This window comes from Drosophila albomicans, chromosome X (assembly GCF_009650485.2).
Source record: "Drosophila albomicans strain 15112-1751.03 chromosome X, ASM965048v2, whole genome shotgun sequence".
Classification (NCBI taxonomy): Eukaryota; Metazoa; Arthropoda; class Insecta; order Diptera; family Drosophilidae; genus Drosophila; species Drosophila albomicans.
The window spans coordinates 5,456,731-5,477,312 of record NC_047627.2 but is presented as its reverse complement, the minus strand read 5'-3'; the positions used below and the strand labels follow the sequence as shown (position 1 = coordinate 5,477,312).

General features: G+C 45.7%; 8 protein-coding genes across 9 annotated transcripts; 4 read left to right on the top strand and 4 right to left on the bottom strand.

The window, feature by feature from the left end:
* Positions 1-209: 209 nt before the first annotated feature.
* Positions 210-1,566, top strand: LOC117577280 (diphthine methyltransferase). Its single transcript, XM_034262260.2, has one exon. The coding sequence runs from the start codon at positions 337-339 to the stop codon at positions 1,441-1,443; it is 1,107 nt and encodes a 368-aa protein (XP_034118151.1). The 5' UTR covers positions 210-336; the 3' UTR covers positions 1,444-1,566.
* Positions 1,567-1,918: 352 nt separating this feature from the next.
* LOC117577289 (uncharacterized) lies at positions 1,919-2,996 on the top strand. Its single transcript, XM_034262267.2, has 2 exons — positions 1,919-2,219; positions 2,288-2,996. Exons 1-2 carry the CDS (start codon positions 2,000-2,002, stop codon positions 2,557-2,559), a joined length of 492 nt encoding a protein of 163 aa, XP_034118158.1. The 5' UTR covers positions 1,919-1,999; the 3' UTR covers positions 2,560-2,996.
* On the bottom strand, positions 2,692-5,691 carry LOC117577995 (serine/threonine-protein kinase Pink1, mitochondrial). Its single transcript, XM_034263093.2, has 4 exons — positions 5,463-5,691; positions 5,079-5,382; positions 3,202-5,010; positions 2,692-3,134 (listed from the first exon to the last, which is right to left on the bottom strand). Exons 2-4 carry the CDS (start codon positions 5,238-5,240, stop codon positions 2,940-2,942), a joined length of 2,166 nt encoding a protein of 721 aa, XP_034118984.1. The 5' UTR covers positions 5,241-5,382; positions 5,463-5,691; the 3' UTR covers positions 2,692-2,939.
* Positions 5,692-6,611: 920 nt separating this feature from the next.
* On the bottom strand, positions 6,612-8,576 carry LOC117577996 (probable fumarate hydratase, mitochondrial). The gene is made up of 5 exons (XM_034263094.2): positions 8,348-8,576; positions 8,150-8,293; positions 7,885-8,088; positions 7,028-7,832; positions 6,612-6,951 (listed from the first exon to the last, which is right to left on the bottom strand). Exons 1-5 carry the CDS (start codon positions 8,447-8,449, stop codon positions 6,692-6,694), a joined length of 1,515 nt encoding a protein of 504 aa, XP_034118985.1. The 5' UTR covers positions 8,450-8,576; the 3' UTR covers positions 6,612-6,691.
* Positions 8,577-8,674: 98 nt separating this feature from the next.
* On the bottom strand, positions 8,675-12,743 carry LOC117577997 (fumarate hydratase, mitochondrial). 2 transcript variants are annotated; one of them, XM_034263095.2, is made up of 5 exons: positions 12,551-12,743; positions 10,217-10,354; positions 9,954-10,154; positions 9,084-9,888; positions 8,675-9,017 (listed from the first exon to the last, which is right to left on the bottom strand). In XM_034263095.2, the coding sequence occupies exons 1-5, from the start codon at positions 12,638-12,640 to the stop codon at positions 8,755-8,757; spliced, it is 1,497 nt and encodes a 498-aa protein (XP_034118986.1). In that variant the 5' UTR covers positions 12,641-12,743; the 3' UTR covers positions 8,675-8,754. The 2 variants fall into 2 exon arrangements, with proteins under 2 accessions (XP_034118986.1, XP_034118987.1); XM_034263096.2 differs by lacking the exon at positions 12,551-12,743 and adding an exon at positions 10,428-10,575.
* A 266-nt stretch (positions 12,744-13,009) lies between these two features.
* On the top strand, positions 13,010-13,959 carry LOC117577998 (NADH dehydrogenase [ubiquinone] 1 beta subcomplex subunit 8, mitochondrial). Its single transcript, XM_034263097.2, has 3 exons — positions 13,010-13,217; positions 13,291-13,520; positions 13,583-13,959. The coding sequence occupies exons 1-3, from the start codon at positions 13,133-13,135 to the stop codon at positions 13,793-13,795; spliced, it is 528 nt and encodes a 175-aa protein (XP_034118988.1). The 5' UTR covers positions 13,010-13,132; the 3' UTR covers positions 13,796-13,959.
* LOC117577994 (DNA replication licensing factor Mcm6) lies at positions 13,956-16,739 on the bottom strand. The gene has a single exon (XM_034263092.2). The coding sequence runs from the start codon at positions 16,615-16,617 to the stop codon at positions 14,152-14,154; it is 2,466 nt and encodes an 821-aa protein (XP_034118983.1). The 5' UTR covers positions 16,618-16,739; the 3' UTR covers positions 13,956-14,151.
* Positions 16,740-17,273: 534 nt separating this feature from the next.
* Positions 17,274-20,042, top strand: LOC117570597 (luc7-like protein 3). The gene is made up of 4 exons (XM_034252344.2): positions 17,274-17,617; positions 17,842-18,875; positions 19,281-19,357; positions 19,445-20,042. The coding sequence occupies exons 1-4, from the start codon at positions 17,516-17,518 to the stop codon at positions 19,585-19,587; spliced, it is 1,356 nt and encodes a 451-aa protein (XP_034108235.1). The 5' UTR covers positions 17,274-17,515; the 3' UTR covers positions 19,588-20,042.
* Positions 20,043-20,582: the final 540 nt, after the last annotated feature.

Here is a 20,582-nt window from a genome sequence, read left to right as displayed (position 1 = left end):
GATTACCGTCTAAACCCTTTTATGTAATGTAATAAGCAAAAAAAGAAGAAAAGGAGAAAGTGAACTAAGCCTAATTTCATAATAATAATAATTTGTAGCCCATAAACCGAGCACACTAAGTAGAAAGTACGTATTAATTTTTTAAAGTAGCAAAACATACAAAATAAATTTAATGAGCAATAAGAAACCATAATGCCTATCGATGACATATTAAAGTAGTCGGCAGTTACGCATTTCGTATCGCTGTTATCGGAATGCGCGCGGTGTGACCATTCTAACCGGCTCGAATCATTCCGTTATCGATTTCAATTTGTATTTATTCGATTTATCGTCAGCATGGAGTTCACAACGCTGCACAGTGTGGACACCGAATACTCTGCGGATACGGTGGAATGGTGCACTACACAGGATGAACAGCATGCAGAGTACTTTGCCTGCGGCACCTATCAGCTAATCGAGGCCGAAGCCGAATCGCAAACGCAACGTTCACGCAAAGGACGCATATATTTATTTGCTTTCGATCAACAATGCGGCGAACTCAACAAACTGCAGAGCACAGAAACTGCTGCCATACTGGACATGAAATGGCTGCCTGCTTGGACAAAGGACACTGGTCCACTGTTGGCCACCGTCAATGCGTTGGGTCAGCTGGAGATATACGAATTGCTGCACCACGAGCGTCGCCTGGTGTCTCGTGTCAGCTGTGAACTGGGAACCAAGACAGCTGAAGATGTGCCCGCTTTGGCGTTGGCGCTGGATTGGCAGCGTAAGGCTGATGAGGATGTCGTGGAATTACTTGTCTCCGATTCGCTGGGCAATGTGCATCGACTGCACTACACATCGCAGGATGAACTGCGACATCAAGACCACTGGCATGCCCACGACTTTGAGGCTTGGACCTGCGCGTTTGATCGCTGGACGCGTGGTGTTGTGTACAGCGGTGGCGATGATTGCCTGTTGCATGCCCACGATTTGCGCGTGGAGCCAACGAAACGCATCTGGACGAATCGAGCACATGATGCTGGCGTTACGGCCTTGCTCAGTCATCCACTGCACGAGCATCTGCTGCTCACAGGCAGCTATGATGAGCGATTGCGTGTGTTCGACACGCGCGCCATGAAACGCACGATTGCCGAGCTGAATTTGAATGGTGGGATTTGGCGTCTGAAGGCGCATCCCAAGCGCAACGATCTAATATTGGCCGCCTGCATGTACACCAATTTTAGTGTGGTCGATTTGGCTGCCGCCGGCGGCGACAATTTGAGTGCAAACCCCAAACTGCTGGGAACTTATCTGGAGCACAAAAGCATTTGTTATGGCGCCGATTGGGCACCATTTATCGATGGCAATGTATCAGAGGACACTGCATCGAGACTGCACATGGCCACGTGCTCCTTTTATGATCACAAACTGTGTCTTAGCCGAGTGGACGCAAATATTTAGTTAATTTATTTTTAATGGTTTATCAAATAAACGCTTAGCAGCGTGTAAATTGTTTGTCTACAAAGTAAAACAGGCTTGGTTTCTGGTTTAATTTTGTAAATACATTTTTATAAAAACTGTAGTCAAATGTATGACATTTTTATTAATTATTGCAAGACAATATACAAATTTTGAAAAATGCAATTGTTATTGCAAAATTTGTTGAACAAAACCCTAAACTACGTTGATATCATATTGTTAACTGCTTCAGTCTATGCTTTGTGTTGCATTTGGTATTTTCACGGTTATCAGTCATAGTTTTCTCTTAATTTGCAAAACTGCACAGATTAAATTTTATTTATTTATTTGAAGTTCGTTTTACTCCGTTAAAATGATCATTTTACATATAATCGGCAAAACGTTGTGCTCTATCGATAACAGTGTTTATGCACAAATTCAGTATATTTTTGGGCCCAAGCCATAAAACGGTTATCGCCGCTTTGTTATCGTCATCGTTTGCAGCGCGACCAATTTGCCAATTGTTTTGATTTTGTTTTTTTTTTTTAACGCGTTCACCATGTCTGTGGAAAAACAGAGAAAAAGGCTAAACAATCAGCTCGCCAACATGCTGACAACACTTGACACCATCAGATGCCGTATGCAGGACACAGCCGACGAATCGAGAAGACAACAAACAGCGGCTGCGTCGTTGATACAGCGTCTTCCCGAATTGAAAGAGGAACTGCCCCAAACAGAAGTCAAGCATCAAGCACTGCAAAATCAAATGTCTGCGTTGGGTAAATCACTCTACCATATAATTAAATATTACAATGATGATCATTATTATATTTTATTGTGCTGACAGCAAACAATGACGAACAGCTACTGGAAATATTGACGCAAAGTATCCACAAGCTGGGATGTAATTTGTACATAAGTCGCGACTCCGCCGATGAACGAACGCTCTACAGAATCGACTTCACAACAAATCGCTATCTGGTGTTTGGCGTTGAGAATGGTCAGCTGTCGTTGCTGCAAATATCGCCAGCGCATCCAAACTTCGACAACATCAAGGAGTTTTTCAGTGAATCGCAGGATTTAATCGGTTTACTTGGAAGTTTTGGCAGTGCACAATAACGAACCATAAATAATTTAGCATTTTTATATTATTGACGAAATATATTAGGTAGTTAATATACACAACAATAAAGGTAGTTTTTACCGCTACCGAGAAATTACAAATGAAAAGACTTGTTTGGGCATCATCAATTATGTTTTTATCTCGTTATTATTCGCAAAAAATATAAAAGGCATTGCTTTCGTATATATTTGCTATATATATATATGTATATGTACTATATATTTTAGGTATCACACGCTTGTATCATTTTCATTTTTCTATTTGCAACAAATATCTCCAACCATCATCATCATCATCTCTTCCAGCTGCTCTAAATAATGTTGACTGTCACTCTACCCCAGCTTCGCTACCACGTTTCCAATTTCAGTTCCATCTTCTACGGTGTCACCACATTCTGTATCCAGTTGAGGGCGCCGCGAATGCGACGCAAGCGTGCGCGAACCAAAAAGCTGCAGATCAACAAATACTCGACATAGGCGCGTCGTCCGCTTTGCTTGTGGCTATCGACGCCACTCTGAGGTCTTCCCTCGCACATGATCTTCGTGGTCAACGACAGCAGCCACTGCAGTATCTGCAAAGAAAGTGAATGCAATTAGCCATTAGACAATGAGGAGCAAATAAATTTGTTGCACACTCACCTCGGGGCTGTTGGGCATGCCGCCAGCCTTGAGCCACTTGGATGGCGCCCAGAGGAACAGCTGCAGCACATTGGCCGCAATGTCCGGACTGACACGCTTCGAGGGGTTGGGATTAAGTATGTTGGTGATGAGCTGCTGCAGCAGCGGCGGACACGCATCGCCCAGCGGCGGCAATTGCTCGTGCCGATAATCGCAATTTCTCAGCGAATAGGTGAGCTCGCCCTGGGCCCGTGCCATGCCTCCACTGGCCGAATAGAAGGGATTGGGCAGGCCAAAGATCTCGTAGGCCAAGGCGCCGCACGCCCACAAATCCGCCTTGCTGTAGTTGAGCACAGCAAATGGGCCCGGCTGTGTGTTAAATATTTCGGGTGCCATCAGCGCTGCATTGCCGCCTTTATCGATGTCATTCGCCGCATACGGCAATCGCAAGCCGTGCACTTTGTCCGCCAGACAGCAACCAAAATCGGAGAGCACCAGCAGCGGCGACTCCTCGTTCGGTTGCAGTTCGATGAGCACATTGTCCGACTTTAAATCGCGATGCGCAACGCCATGACGACTCAGATGCGTGACAGCCTCGAGCATTTGGGCGAACAGAAGGATTTTGGTGCGTGTGCTCAGCTCGCTGGCATCGAGCAGACCACGCAAACTGTGATCGTAGCGTTTCATCAGCAAATACAACGACATATTCCGGCCGTAGCCCTGCGGATTGATGCGTTGCGGCTGCGCAATGGGATACAACAGATGACCATCGGTAAAGTTCTTGACCTCGTCGCAAAAGAAGCCAAACATGCAAACGACATTGGGATGCGGAGGCAGGGCGAGCGTTTGATGTTGCAGCAAGCGTTCCCACTCATCGGCGCTGGGATTCATCCGACGCTGACGCGCCGGCACTGTCTCCTTGTACATGGCACGCAATATGGACAAGGCATTGCTTTGGATATCATAGTTGAACATCATTTTCAGCGCCAGCGGATAGCGTTCAATTGAATCGGTGTCGTTGCTGCTGCTGCTGCTGGGCGTATAATTGTAGTCCGTGGTAGAAGGACGCGATTGCTGCTGCTGCTGCTGGGCCTGCTGTCCTGGCTCTTGCTCCGCACGCTGCCGCTCGTGCAGCGTAGGCAGACCTTCGACAAACGCTGCAGCTGCCGTTGGCTGACTGTAGTTGTAAATGTTGTCCACCGAACCGCCAAAGTTATGCACAAAACGCGACATATTCTGCAGCGGCGACATCATCTCGTGATTCCAGTTGGAACTGCTGTTGCTTAACGTTGTCGCTGTCGCCGGCACTGGTCGTGGACTGCTGATGTTGCTGTCGCTGCTCGTCGCCGATCGACTGGACAGCGAGGGTTCCGTTTCGGTTTTGAAATTCGCCGCATAGACAACGGCAGCACAGCCCTTGGCAATGGGCGGTCCCACATCCAATTGATCAATGTTGAAGTTGCTATTCAGGGTCTCGGAGATCTCGTCGTGATTCCAGGCAGCCTGCAAGCGACTTGCCGCCTCACGGATCTCCCAGCAAACGCCCTCCAGTTCATCCTCTTTGCTCAGCACCCCGCTGCCGGTGGCCAAACTGACGCCAACCAGGGCAAAGAAGGGCGCTGAATCGCCATAGAAGAGTTTGCGTGTGGCGCGCTTACGCAGCTCCTCTGAGTAGCCAGTGGTGACACGATTCAAAATGTTATCGATAAACAATTTGCGAGCATGCTGGCCAAAGCGAAAGAGGCCGCCATGCGATGGACTGCTGCTGCTGCCCGTTGATGGGCAGTACCGTGGCACCACATTGGCTGTAGGCGGCGCTGCAGCTGTGTTCTGAAAGAAGCAAAACGTAAATTATAGTTATCCATTTAGCAGGACTGCATTGCAACATTGCAACTCACCCGCAGAACATTGACGGATGAAAGGGGAAAGCCTCGCTTGCTGCTGCGTGTCTTTAAATGGCTTTGTTCCAAAATGTTGGAGTGTATTTCACGATTCCAATAGCTGCGTAGAACGTAGCGACCATGTTTGACCAGTCGCACTGTTAACAGTCTCACAGACATTTTATCCGCTGCACCAACACAGCCCTGTTGCAGTTGCTGCTGTTGTTGATGTTGATGGTGGTGGTGTTGTTGTTGTTGAAGTTGTAGTTGCTTTGCCTGCTTGTGTTGCTTGAGTCGAAACCAACAACTGGCAGCACGACGCCTATGGCCCATATGGTATAGGGTTTTTGTTTTGGTTGGTGCCCCACAATTAAACATTTTAATATAATGCTATGAGCTCACCTTTTATTTTACTGCCGCGCCTCTCGTTCTCTGCTTCCTGCTTTCTGCTTTTTGTCGGTCCTTGCCTTGCCTTGTGTTTACAAATTTGCTCTCATGCGTTTCGGCTGTGATAGCCACCGGCTATCAATATCGATTAGCGAATCGATAGCACTGTTGTCGATTGGTCGTTGCCCGATTATTCTCTGTGGTAAATTGCGTCGTAGAAATTTGTTTGTTGCCGTCCGTCACACTGCAGTTATTTAGTAGATGATAGATATAATACAAATAACGCACACATAACGATATATTGTAGATATATTATATATATAAATATATAGTGTTTTAAGTTGTAATGAATGGAATGTCCTTAAAAGTTTTTTTTCGATACTTATTCTATTTTTTTTCACGTGTATGAGAAATTCGATTTTGTTCTATGATTTAAGTACGATTAATTTTTCCCAAAAACAAAATTATTAACTCGCCTTGTTGATTGATTTTCCGGCTGCCACTGCCCCTCTCTCACTCTGTCTATCTCGCTCTCTCTCACCCACTCGTTCACTGCGTGGGTGTGTGCACTTATTTGTTCTATTTATGTTTTTGTCGCTGTTACCAATTTGTTAAACATCGATAATATTATTTCGCAGTTGCGGTTGTCGAGTTTGTGGTAGGAAAATTAGATAATCACGTCTCTCTGTTTATCACATGCCACATGCGTCGAATAAAACATATAAAAAAAAACTCTGCTTACGAAACGTTTAAATTTACTAACATAATATAGCCGAAAAACTTGCAATTTTCAATGATATTTTTAGCACCAAGATTGATTTTGCATCAATTTAACAATAAAAACAAAGGAAAACTCACAAACAGTGGCAAAACAGCTGTGTGCTGTTGCCAGCGTGACCGTAATTGGCCGTTCAAAATATACCGAATATACTGCTTCCATATTTAGAAGCATGGTTACACTTTGCTAGATATGGAACAATTTAAAAGAAATCATAACGGATACTATTTTTTGTGATATATAAGAGATTTTCTTGTTATCTCTATCAATAATTGAATTATCAATAATTCAAATTTGCATGACATGCCTCTACTAAGCAGTAAAGTTGTGTTACTTAGATCGATTATTTGTGTGCCTAATCGATAATCGCAAATTACCAATCGCTGCTTTTTATCGCTTGCCAACATTGCGTTTTATTTAAATTTTAACGAGAAAAGAAAAATGATTTTCTATTTAATTGTGCCATTTACTTGGGACCCAGCATCTTAGTGGGATCAACCCACTCCTTGAATTGCTCCTCGGTAACGCCCTCCTTCAAAGCCTCCTCCTTGAGCGTGGTGCCATTCTCATGCGCAGTCTTGGCAATCTTTGCGGCCTTGTCGTAGCCAATGTGTGGATTCAAGGCCGTAACCAACATCAGCGACTCGTTCATGATCTTGGCAATGCGCTCTGAGTTCGGCTGAATGCCTTCCACACAGTTCTTGCTAAAATTGACGCTGCCATCGGCTGCACCCAAAAAAAAAAAAAAAACATGCAATCAAATCAATGTTGGACCATAGAACAGGAATCAAGTGAAACTCACCCAATAAGCGCAAGGAGCGCAACACATTGGACACAATTAAGGGCTTGAAGACGTTCAGCTCAAAATGCCCATTGGAGCCACCAATGCTAACAGCCACCTGGTTGCCCATAACCTGGGCACACAACATAGTCATAGATTCGCACTGTGTGGGATTCACCTTGCCCGGCATAATGGAGCTACCCGGCTCGTTCTCCGGCAACATCAGCTCGCCGAGACCGCAACGTGGTCCCGAGCCCAGGAAGCGTATATCATTGGCAATCTTCATCAAACTAACAGCGATGGTATTCAGCACACCATGCACCTCGACCATGGCATCGCGGGCAGCCAGCGCCTCGAACTTGTTGGGCGCCGTCACAAATGGCAGCTTGGTGAGCTCGGCAATGCGGGCAGCGACTTTCACATCGAAGCCCTTGGGTGCATTGAGGCCAGTGCCGACGGCTGTGCCGCCCAAGGCAAGCTCATAGACACGCGGCAAGCAGGCATCAATGCGATCCAGGGCATAGCTTAACTGCTGGGCATAACCGCTGAACTCCTGGCCCAATGTTAGCGGCACGGCGTCCATGACATGGGTGCGACCGATCTTGATGATGTCCTTGAACTCGATGGACTTGCATTCGAGGGCATCGCGCAGATGCGTAATGGCGGGCATGAGGCGCTCATTCAGCTCCATGCCCACACAGATGTGTATGGCCGTGGGAAAGGTGTCGTTGGAGCTCTGCGACTTGTTCACATGATCGTTGGGATGCACCGGCTTCTTGGAGCCCAGTTCGCCGCCCATTTCCTTAATGGCAGCATTGCTGATGACCTAAGTAAGGAGAATTAAGATGAGCTGGCTCCTGATTCAAGATTGCACCCACCTCATTGGCATTCATGTTGCTCTGGGTGCCGGATCCCGTTTGCCAGATGACCAGCGGAAAGTGTCCCTCCTTGTAGTACTTGCCGGTGATGACCTCATCGCAGGCCTTGGACACGGCATCCGACAGCTTGGCATCCATGCCGAATTCCTTGTTCACATCGGCGCAAGCCTTCTTCAGAATGCCCATGGCTTGGATAACCGGCATCTGCAGAAGTTCAGCTATGAAGAGAGCAGAGTTACTGAAAAAGGATTGCAACAAACTTTACCGGCATGCGTTCGCCAATGTCGCCAATGGGAAAATTGATCACCGAGCGCATAGTCTGGGCGCCATAAAGCTTGTCCGCCGGCACTTTCAGTTCTCCGAATGTGTCGCGTTCCACGCGAAACTTTCCCTCGCCCTTGCCCCCGTTCTGGAGTGAAGAGAAGCGAGTTTAGGTTGCTCCTAAGAGTGAACGCTGACTTACCTTGCCCTTATCATGCAACACCATTGTGCTGGTGACGCCACGACAGCTGTTGGTGAACAGCTTGTGCTGCGTCTGCAGAAACATCAATGAACCGCGCAACATCTCGAAAGGAAAGGAAAGGAATCAAAAGTAAAGTTTCGTTCTTTTAAAATTTTATAATATTTTTCAATAATTCTTTTTCTAGCTTTTTAGTTGAGCAACTTTTGACGATTGACGAAAAAAGTGAACAAATGTGAAGCTCCTCAAGCGGAAGCTGGATGAATTAACTTGGCCTACTTTGAGCCCTTAAGTAACAGTTGAATCCTAAACAAAGTAGCCTTTAACTCATTTGGTTGTTTTAAGCTTTTTATTATGTTGGTGAAAAGAGGACAAAGTTGAGTTGCTGTTCGGAGGATGTGAGTCGTCGCCTACTTGGGTCCCAGCATCTGCTCGGGACGCACCCATTCGTTGAACTGCTGCTCGGTCAAATAGCCCAGATTGATGGCCTCCTCCTTGAGCGTGGTTCCATTCTTGTGCGCTGTCTTGGCAATCTTTGCGGCCTTGTCGTAGCCAATGTGTGGATTCAAGGCGGTGACCAACATCAGCGACTCGTTCATGATCTTGGCAATGCGATCCTTGTTCGCCTGGATGCCATCCACGCAGTTGGCGGTGAAGGTGCGGCTGCCATCAGCTAAGAGAGAGCGAGAGACACAGATTAAAGCAAAGTGACCACAATTGTCAATGAATGCCAACTTACACAGCAGACGAATGGAGCGCAGCACATTCGACACAATCAGAGGCTTGAACACGTTCAGCTCAAAGTGTCCATTGGCGCCGCCAACAGTCACAGCCACCTGGTTGCCCATCACCTGAGCGGCCAACATTGTCAGCGACTCGCACTGTGTGGGATTCACCTTGCCCGGCATGATGGAGCTACCCGGCTCGTTCTCTGGCAGCGAGAGTTCGCCGAGACCGCAACGTGGTCCAGAGCCCAGGAAGCGTATATCATTGGCAATCTTCATCAAACTAACAGCGATGGTATTCAGCACACCATGCACCTCGACCATGGCATCGCGGGCAGCCAGCGCCTCGAACTTGTTGGGCGCCGTGACAAATGGCAGCTTGGTGAGCTCGGCGATCTTGGCAGCACACTTTTCGGCGAAGCCTTTGCGGGTATTGAGACCAGTGCCGACGGCTGTGCCGCCCAAGGCAAGCTCATAGACACGCGGCAAGCAGGCATCGATGCGTTCCAGGGCGTAGGCCAACTGCTGGGCATAACCACCGAACTCCTGGCCCAATGTCAGCGGCACGGCGTCCATGGTGTGCGTGCGTCCAATCTTGATGATGTCCTTGAACTCATTCGACTTGGCAGCCAAGGCATCGTGCAGTATCTTGATGGCGGGCTTGAGGTTGTTGTTCAGCTCGAGGGCAACAGAGATGTGAATGGCCGTGGGGAAGGTGTCGTTGGAGCTCTGCGATTTGTTCACATGATCGTTGGGATGCACTGGCGTCTTGGAGCCCAGCTTGCCGCCCAGCAGTTCGATGGCACGATTGCTGATAACCTGTCAATGAGATTATACTTGAAATTCCTCTATGATGATAGCTAGAGAGAGAGAGAGAGACTCACCTCGTTGACGTTCATGTTGCTCTGGGTGCCGGAGCCAGTTTGCCAGATGACCAGCGGGAAGTGATCGTCGTAGAGCTTGCCGGAGATGACATCGTCGGCGGCCTTGGAGATGGCCTCGCTGACCTTCTGGTCGAGTCCAAACTCCTTGTTCACCTCGGCGGCAGCCTTCTTCAGGATGCCCATGGCCTGCACCACGGGTTTCTGCAATCCAAGATGGTTAAACAGCTGACAGCTGCAGAGGATTGGATGTGTGCTTCACTTACGGGCATGCGTTCCGTTGGTCCGCCAATGGGGAAGTTGATCTGGGATCGCATCGTTTGGGCGCCATAGTATTTATCAGCTGGCACCTTCAGCTCACCGAATGTATCGCTCTCCACGCGAAACTCTTGCGATGATGAGGCCTGCAAAGCAAATGAAATCGGTTCAATATTCAATGTGCTGGACAAGAGTGCGAGAGTTTTTGAAAAACGCGACCATTGTGGGGGGATGTCGTAATTAAAGCGCTGTGGAGATGATGTGAGTCCACTGCTTTGCTCGCTGGCTGTTGGGTGAATGTGGCGAGGCGGTTGCTTATCTGCTGCTGACGGTCGCGGCCATAAAATACAAAAATACTGCTGCCGCTGATTCGACACCCGAAAGAGCAAGCTCAACAAGTAAAGCCTGTTCCAGCCAAACAGCCAGGCAGCCAGACAGCGCCGGCCAGCGAGACTCTTGGCTCACCTACACCACATTACAAGCCCATGAAGTAATAGAGTCAATGAAATAATGCAATTCAGATTGTATACTTTTATAACCTCACCATATCTCACATATTCCTTGAATGTCCTACCTACCTTGAACACAGACATAAATTCCTCCAAAAAACTTTAGAAGAAATATTAGATCCTATGAATATAACCACAATTATCCAATTCCTTAAATCCATAAACCTTTACAACAGTATATAAGTTTATGCTTACTGTACATAACTAGAATAAGTGTAAATACCTATTTAAGTTATCTCATATTATAAAACAGATTAATACAAAGCAAAAATTACCCGCACTTTATAATTGCTGGTAATTTCTTAATAATAATAATAATAATACTTTTATATGAATACATTTAAATTGTACATTTTCTTTAATAATTTGTACTTATCTCTATGAAATTGTTTGCGAAATTTACAAGTTTAATCTCCTATTGTAGAGTGAACGAAGTGCGTTGAAGCCAAGACACAAACCACCTAAGACGACCAATGGGGGTCGATTTTAGTTCTGCTCAGCCTGTAGGTAAGTCTGCATGTGTGTGTGTGTGTGTGTGTGTGTGAATAGCAGTGATTGCGCGTTTTATTTTGCGCACTTATGTATGAACGCGTGTGTGTGTGTGTGAGTGTATTTTAGAATCCCACTTTACAAGACCTCATACATAAATATTCATAAGTACTTGTCTATGTACATACATACATATAAAAGCACAAACATACACGATTCACAAGCAAGTGCTAAACAGCAAACTAATAAATGCCACAGTTAACCTAAAGAGGCGCGATTAAGCAAAGCAAGTGCGACAGAAACAGAAGCAGCGACAGCAACAATTAATCAGAAACGGTAGTAAGTGGATGCTAACCGTTGTGTTGTGTTGTGGACAGTAGGTTAAACGTCTCGCACTTGCACGCACACACATGCATACGGTTGTGTGTACACACATACCTACGTGACGATCCTTTTGCAATTAGAACATTGCTTTTCGTATAATATTATTTAACCGGTTTAATATGGCAAAACTTGAATGAGTGCCGGTTGATTGCATTTTTCATTATTGCTCAGTTGGTCATTGCCATTTATTAGTTGAAAGTGCGAGAAATCTATTTTTTCTATTTTTTTTTTATTACGAACAAATTGTAAAAATCAAGAACAAAGAAACCGTCTACCAAAACGCACGAAATAAATATAATAAACAATTAGCAACTAACACAAAAAAGTCTTCTAGTGTCATTCAAAAAATCTAACTAAATTCTCATTCAAAAAATCTTATTTGACCAACTAGAATGTGATGGGCTTGGCACATTCGTAATAAAGTATCTATCAGCGTGAAGTTTCATAACACAACACTTAATTTCTAAATCGGAGTGATATCATTTCAAATATTCTTAATTAATTAGAGCCGGCAACATGATTGATCGACATATTAGCAAGTAAAGTGCTTGAATAATTACTGTTAGAGAAGCACTGCTTGCAGATAAATGGGAGTTGCACTGCTTGCCATTGCATTTGCTTATGGGACTCGCCAATCGTTCTGACTGGAATACAAAGCTTTCCAATGTTTGTGCAACTGAAAAGACTTGTTGATGCGACTCCTATGAGCCGAGTCTCCAATACTCAAAGTAAAATGATTTTTTCTCAGGTGACACCGTGATTACGAAATGCCGGCAGCACAGAATTCTATATGTAACTCTATCTATATCTGCAACTTTTAATATATATTCACGAAGCCTGAAAAACGGCGATGTGCTGTTTTATTTCACTGCCATCAGTAAAAAGTGCAGGCCAAAAGAGAAATGCAAAACAATTACATAAGCGTCACACATAAATATCCCACGATATAAAGTTCCTTACCAAGCGAAGACTGCAGGTAGCGCTCGCCCATGGCTTGGTCAGCTGTTGCACGCCGCGTAGCGTGGAGCGTTGCAATAGAGGTAACACCATCTTTATTTTGTTATTAGTTCAAATAGTAGTTAACTATAGCAAATTTGCCAAAGGAAATAAAGCCGCGTATATTTCACTCGCCCCACAGAACTAGCGGACCAGGCAGAGGCAACACAACAAAAACAAAAAAAGCTCGATAGGCGATTGCACAACAATTCAAGCGCGCATATCGATAGACACTCATCGTGCATCATTTAGTTGAGTTTGCACAAATAAATTGAAATAAAATATTCACAATTTGTTTCATTTAAAACAAAAAATTAAAAATTAACAATTGTAAATTCATTTAAATAGCAAGTAGGCCTAATATTAAAATACCTACAACACAACAGCTATATTGACATTTATTTGATTATCGTTTATCGGCCATCACTAGGTAACAGCTGTTTTGCAAGCTGTCTGCCGAATTCCCTGTTTGAGGCAAGCGAATCGTTTAGTGCGCGTACAAAAATTTCGGGAAATTGAAAAGTCAACAAAGCCATCGCCAGCAGAATGTCAGCGTTAATGAAATCTCTGTGCTTGGCCAAGCAACTGAGTGCCACCAATCCACGACTGTCGCTCCACATTGCGCGCAATCGTAAGTAGCTGTTGTTTGTGTGTTGTTTACGTAACTTTTGAAATAAATTGCGAATTGCATTCGACACAAACAGTTGCCGGCTGGAATAAGGATTACACTCCGGCCCCATATCCCAAGACGCAAAAGGAGCGCGATGCGGCTGCCAAGAAATACTATCTGCTGCCCGAGGAGTACAAACCATATGCGGACAATGGCTTGGGCTACGGTGACTATCCCAAGGTGGGCGGCGGTCTTGGCGTCGAGAACAAGGATTCCTACTATCCCTACGATTACCCCGAGCACAAGCGTAACTTCAATGAGCCCGTGAGTATCGCATTTACACTTTCCAATTTGCCAATCTCCCAATTAAATGATTTTATTTGTAGGTGTCCGTTGATCATGATCTGTATAGTGAGGATCGTTACTCACAGGCAGAACAGCCACGCTATAGCAATTCCTACTACTTCCTCACCTTCCTGGGCGTGATGTCCGGCTGCCTTGCGCTCTACTACTGGCTGGAGGATAAGAAAATGTATCGCCCCGTTGCCGCCAAGCAATATCCCGCCGATGGCGTCAAACACTACACTTTTGAGCGTTAAACGGCAGGACTGGAGGGATGGGAGTATGGGCATGGAATGAGGCTTTGCTAACGATTTGTCATTTCATGTTTTGATGCGCGCCTTCACATTTGTTAACCAATTAGGCAATTTATCAACAACGTACCAATTAAAGGAAAAAAGTCTATCTGAAAGGATTAGAAGCAGCAAATGTTGTATTTATTACAAAAAATTTTAAAAACAGCATACAAAATGAATACTTAAACTTACACAATGTTTAGCCTAAAGCGTGTTACAACTAAACTTAACTTAGGGAGAGTAATAAGTTGAATGAAAGCAAAAAAAAAATGAGATATGAGATGATTGTGGTTCGACGATGATGATGATGAGGATGACGCTTATTCCACAATGTAGTTGGGATGCACGACGAGCAGCGGATCGTTCTCGAGCTCATCATCTTGGGCGGCATGTGTTCCCTTGCCCGGTGGCTTTAAATTCGATGTCTTTAGCGGTATTATGACCTGATCGTGATAGATCAAACGATCGATTAACTTCTCGATAAGGTTCTTGCGTGAAATAAGCTCATCCTCGCTCTCAATTTGTTCGGCGACCTGCTCCAGATACCAGGTGACAACATCGCTGCGCTTCATGCCCGTATCGCTGCCCTCGACCTCACAGCGCGCCTCCTCGCCACGCATGTGCAGCACCAGCATCGTGGACAGATTCTTATAGTCCTCAAATGAGAGTGTGAATTTCTTTTTCTGCACTCCGCTTGCCGAGTTGTCCAAGTCGTCGGCGTTAATGTTGGCCGCCGAACCATTGTTCTCCATATCAATGTCATGCTCAATGCCATCATCTGTCTCCCCCAGCATTTGCTGTTCATCGTCATCCAAATGGATGTCTGGCTGCTCGACGCGTATGATCGATTTGTTCAGCAAGCGGAAGGCTTCCTTCACATGACGCTCCAGGACACGGTTGGAGCACTCCAGCTTGGCCATCGCCTCGCTCAGGCGTATCATGGACTCCAGCTGACGCACCGTAATGCGCCAGGTGCTGCGTCCCGCCGAGCCCGTGTCACGTTGTCGCAAATGTCCGTAGTTCTCCACGAGCATTTTGCCCGCTTCACTGCCGATGATTGGTTTGAATTGTCGCGCGAAGGTGACATAGCGCAGCACCTCCTCCCGGGTATAGGCACGCTCCACCGATTCCTCGATGTTCGAGTGCAAATCGACAATCTTGCGGGCGATGGCATAGTCCACCACCTCGTTACATTCGTCCACCAGTATGAAGAACAAATCGAAACGCGACATAATCGGCGCCGACAGTTGAATGTTTTGCTGCAGACTCTTGGAGCGATCGTAGCGTCCATTGATGGGATTGGCTGCCGCCAGAATGGAGGTGCGTGCATTCAGCGTGGCACGAACACCGGCGCGAGCTATCGAAATGGTCTGCTGTTCCATGGCTTCGTGGATGGCAACCTGATCGCGTTGATCCATCTTATCGAACTCGTCGATGCAACAGATGCCGTTGTCGGCCAACATCAAGGCGCCCGCCTCGATCACAAAGTCGAAGCTCTCCTCGTCGCGCACCACAGCCGCCGTTAGACCCGCTGCCGAGGATGCCTTGCCCGATGTGTAGATGGCACGGGGCGAAAAGTCGGAGACCTGTTTGAGGAACTGCGACTTGGCTGTGCTGGGATCACCGACAATGCACACGTTGACATCGCCACGCAAAGATGTCTTCTCGGTGGTGGTCTTGGCAACGCCACCGAACAACTGCAGCAGAATGCCACGTTTCACCTCATCGTTGCCATAGATGGATGGGAAGAGTGAGGTAATCAGATGCTGATACAAATTCCGATCCTTAGACATTTCATAGATCTTTTGCCATTCGGCATCGGTCATCTGCTTCTTCATATCCTCCGCCGTCACCTCGGACATGGGCAAATCGGTGCCGCCAAAGCGTGCGGTTGTCGCCTGCACACTGCACGCGAGGAATGCCATGCGATAGTTGAGCTCACGCACACCCAACGCCTTCAGACCGGTGACACCCTCGGCACCTTCGCCGGGCTTGTGCCGTGATCCCATCTCCGCTTTGGTGCCGGGCATCGCCAGCACACTGACATCGGGCACCACAATGAGCGTACCGGTGAAATCATAGCGATCTCCTGCCTGCACCGTCTCGACCAGCTCCGAGCGCAAGATGATCTCGACGGCACGCGGTATGCAACCTCGTGGCAGCTCCGCTTGCGTCTCCTGTATGCGTATCTTCTGAAAGTCAAGGAACAGCGACTTCTCCACGTCGAGCATGAAGCGTCTGCGATTCGAACAGACGGGATTGCGACAAATAGTCGGATTGGTGAACTTAAACTGCTGCTCCACATTGCGTATTTCGGTCTGGCAATCGAGGCACATGAATGTGCCCGACACCAGCTCCGGATGCACGGGATGTGTGCGCACCACTTGGCCGGAGATGCGGATGAGGGTGCCAATCTTCGAGGTGGTTAGATCGCGCACTTTGTGGCGTGTCGGCACCTCGGTGAAGGCCACATAGCAATCCTTATTGGTCTTGAGGCCAATGCGATCTTTCACATAGTTCGAAACGGATTGGCACAAAAATGGATACACATGATAGTATTCCTCAATGATGGCGGTGGCCAGATTCTGATCGTATTTCTCCACATCCTCGAAGCTCACCTCGAGCGTACAGCGATCAGGCGATTCCAAGTTGGCAGCGGGACGCGTATATTTGATTTCGCCATCCTCTTTGAATTCCTCGAGGAAGTCTTGGAACAGCTTTTGTGTCCTGATGCCCACCTCGTCTTTAACGCGCAGCTGACCAATTTGTGCATCCGCAACATCCATTTCGTTCGTTTGTTTGTTTTACACAGAATGCAATAAATAAGTAAGTGCAAAAAAATGTAAACTGATGCTGATGCGTTTGTGTGTTGGGCAGCTGCGTGTATTGCCAATTTTCGCGCCTTTTTGCAAGAACAAAGTGACCACAGATCGTGTGTAGATCGTTTTTAAAAATATACTGTATAAAATACTATTAACAATTACACTTTTTACGCATATCGGTTAAACATGCATATCAGAATATTGTATGTACTTTAATTTATTATTTATTTGTTTTTATTATTGGTTAATCCCACTTATTTGCTCTGACGATTTGAGTGACGAAATTCACATTTTAGCGCGCTTAACATTAAATTGATATTTGCGCGCCATGTTCTGTTAACTACTGGCCAGCACTGTTAACACACCGGCACAAAATACTAAAACTGTTAAGCTGCACTGTAGTCTTTTAACATGGTTTTGTTTTATTTATGTTTTTTTTAAAGAACAAATTTAGATTCCTCTGAAAGCATATATTATTAAAAAAAAACAATAGTAATTTTTTATCATTATTTAAATTAGTTAATTATATTATATGGCTTCCCAAGGCATCGGTACAAATAATCGATTTAAAAAAATCCCGATGCATCGATAGATGGCGCCATCGATGTTTCTCCACCTCTATTATTGATTCCAACAATTCTGCGGTGTAATCTGAAATACACACGCGCAAAAAAAAAAACCAAAACAATTTAATGGACCACGTTTTGCAAATTGTGTGATAACAAACAAGCAACAATAAGAGCTGTGTAACGTTTTGCCAAGCAGCTGCCAATAGTTGTCAACGAGCTGTTTTTTGTTTAAATTACAACGAGAGTAGAGGCCCCAACAACAACACTCACACACACACACACACAGGTACAAAATGGTGGACGCTGCCAGACAAATGCTCGATGAGCTAATGGGGCGCAATCGAAATTTGCATCCTTCAGAGGCCGGGCAGGCGGTCAACTGGGAAGATCCAGAGGTAAGCGTAATGAAGCGCATGAATCATTCCGAGAACAATAGCGCTCTCCTTTCGTTTGTGATATAATCGAAATTCTTGGCATGGCTGCGACATTTCATTCTATTTAGCCGGTGATCAAAATAAAAAGAAAAATACTGTGAGCGCTGTCAGTTGTTGTACTCAAAAGCAAACGTTTGATTACATGTAATTCTTTGCCATTAGCTAATTAAATTGTTTGGTTGCAGTTCTGTCAATTCTACAATGTGAAATTCTGTCCGCACGATCTGTTTATCAACACGCGCGCCGACCTGGGACCCTGTGTGCGCATCCATGACGAGGAGGCGAAACATCTGTATGAGGAGGCGCGACCCTCGCAACGCAAACGCCACACCGAGGATGAGTTTCTACGCTTCTGCAATGTGATGCTGCACGATGTGGATCGCAAGATCCAGAAGGGTAAACAGCGTTTGCAACTGATGCAACGCGATCATCCGCCACCGCCGGCACAACAAGCAGCCAAATTCGAGGAGCAGCTAAGCAATTTGAATGCACGAATTCACAAATTGTTGGCAGAGGCCGAGGAGGCGGGCATACGTGGCGATGTGGATCAGGCCCAGGATCTGATGACCATCTGTGAGGAGCTGAAGGAGGAGAAGGAAACGTTGCAGCAACAGTATGATGCGAGTGTGAAGCAATTGCACAAATTGCGTCCCCAACAGCCGCCAGTTGCAATCACGTCCGCCCCAGGCACGGAAACGCCAAGCGGGGACGAGGCTTTGACCAGCAACAACACCACTCCAGCATCAATTACATCAACAACAACAGCAGCCACTCCAGCTTCAAACAGTCACAACGAAACGGTCGTCAGCGAGAGCATTGGCACGCCCAAACCGTCGGAGGAGTCCAGTAAAGAGACGACGGCGGCGACGGCAACGGCAGCAGCTCCAGATTCTGCAGCATCCACAGATGCGGCCACGTCCTCCGATGCTGACAAGTCAGATGCTAAAACAGACGCGGGCAAAACGCCAGCGAATTGGTCTCACGAGGTGCCCGAGAAACAGATGAAAGTCTGTGAAATCTGCGGCGCATTTCTCATTGTCGGCGATGCGCAGCAACGCATCGAGGATCATCTGATGGGGAAACAGCATTTGGGTTACTCCAAGTTGCGCAATGCTGTGGCCGAAATCAACGAGCGGCGGCAAAAGGAACGCGAGGAGGACGAGCGAAGGCGTCGCGATGATCGCGTTCAACGCTTTCACAATAACTACGACAATAGACGGTGAGCTAGAATACTTAAGTTGTAGATGAATGTGTTATAGGGAATAACATGGAAGAAGCATCAAGATTAAAACAGAATTAGAAAGTCATAGCAAATGATCGTGAAATGAAATTTAAAGTAAGGTTCGTAATTGTATTTCGAAATTTATAATTCAGAAATTTGAACTACTGTAGAAAAAGTCAAGATAATTTTATAGGGATTTTTAAATAGGTATTTCAATTTAAATATCTATTTCTCTGTTAGGATGATAGATCAATTATAAAGCAAAGTTAGTAAAGAGATGCTTAGGAAAAGTGTGTAGAAGCTATGCAAAGATTAGATGAAATATGTTGCTTCATTTCATATCTAAAAAAAAAAAAAGAAGCAAAACACTAATCTCGCTCTCTCTTTCTATTCGGTGATCAGCGATCAACGTGAACATCGGGAACGCAGCCGTGACTATGCGCCCAATAACAGTCGACAGTCTTCGGATCGCAGGCATCGTAAGTTTTGCACACGGCACAGCTTTGGATGTGGAGATGCTAACTGGAGATTCAAATTCTGATGTATTTCCTCATTCTCTCTTGCAGATCACCACAAGTCGCACCATGGGCATTCGTATTCGCGTAGCGGGAGCCACAGCAGCGGCAGCAGCAGTCGCAGTCGGCATAATCATTATCGTCACGATAGTCGGGAGCGACATTGTCGCAGCCGCAGTCGCAGTCGTTACTAGAGGAAGAGGATACCAAAAAAAACAAAACACAAAAACACAAAACAAAACAAAACAAAATGGATATAACGAAGAAGAAAACGAAAGGAGAAAAACAAAATACTAATTAAAGAATAAAGTAAAGAGATCTACAAGACAAAGAGTGGAACAATGAAAGAGAATGAAAGTTGAAAAATGATCAAATGAATTAAAGAAAATGATAAACACAACTACAACAACTGCACTACTAAGAACTACAACAACTACAACGACAACGCAACGAGGAGCATAACAGAACATCACGCGCTCTCGCTCGCTCCCTCGCTATCTGTCTCTCTCGCTCGCTATCGGGTAAACGTCCAAAACGTCACGCGCTACCCCTGTCTCTGTCTCTGTCTCCATGCAGCATCGAGGTACTCCAAAACAATAATAATATAACACATTTCAATAATACTATAAAAAAAAAAAAAGAAAAAATTCAGACAGGCTTAAAAATGTAGAAGGCACATGTGGACACACACATGTGAGCTTACCAATAAATCAAATATGCGATTGGAGGTGAGTTGAACACAATATAATCTCGGTACCCTAAAACCCATCTCCTCCTCCTTCTCCCCCACTACTACTATATAAAAAGCAAATCTTACCTACCTACTATCTACTCTTACTCTCACTCTACTCTCGAACACGCCGTACACACGTACTCGTAGTCCAATATGACAATCTATATATATATATATACATGTGTATATATATTTCAGACAGGCACAAAAAAGGCTTTCTAACGCTTGCTAAATTAAAAGTCTAAAGAAAACCCCCACAATGAAAGAGATACAAAACTGAAACTGAAACACAAACTTTCCTTCTCCCCCCCTTAAAAACCACATCATATAGACGCACACACACAGATGCACCTCACACACACACACACATACACCGAGCTACATTTGTACTTGTAGAATAGAGAGTTGCACGAGATCTATGCGGAGCCTGTTCCGGTTTAAATTGAAGCCAAGCTG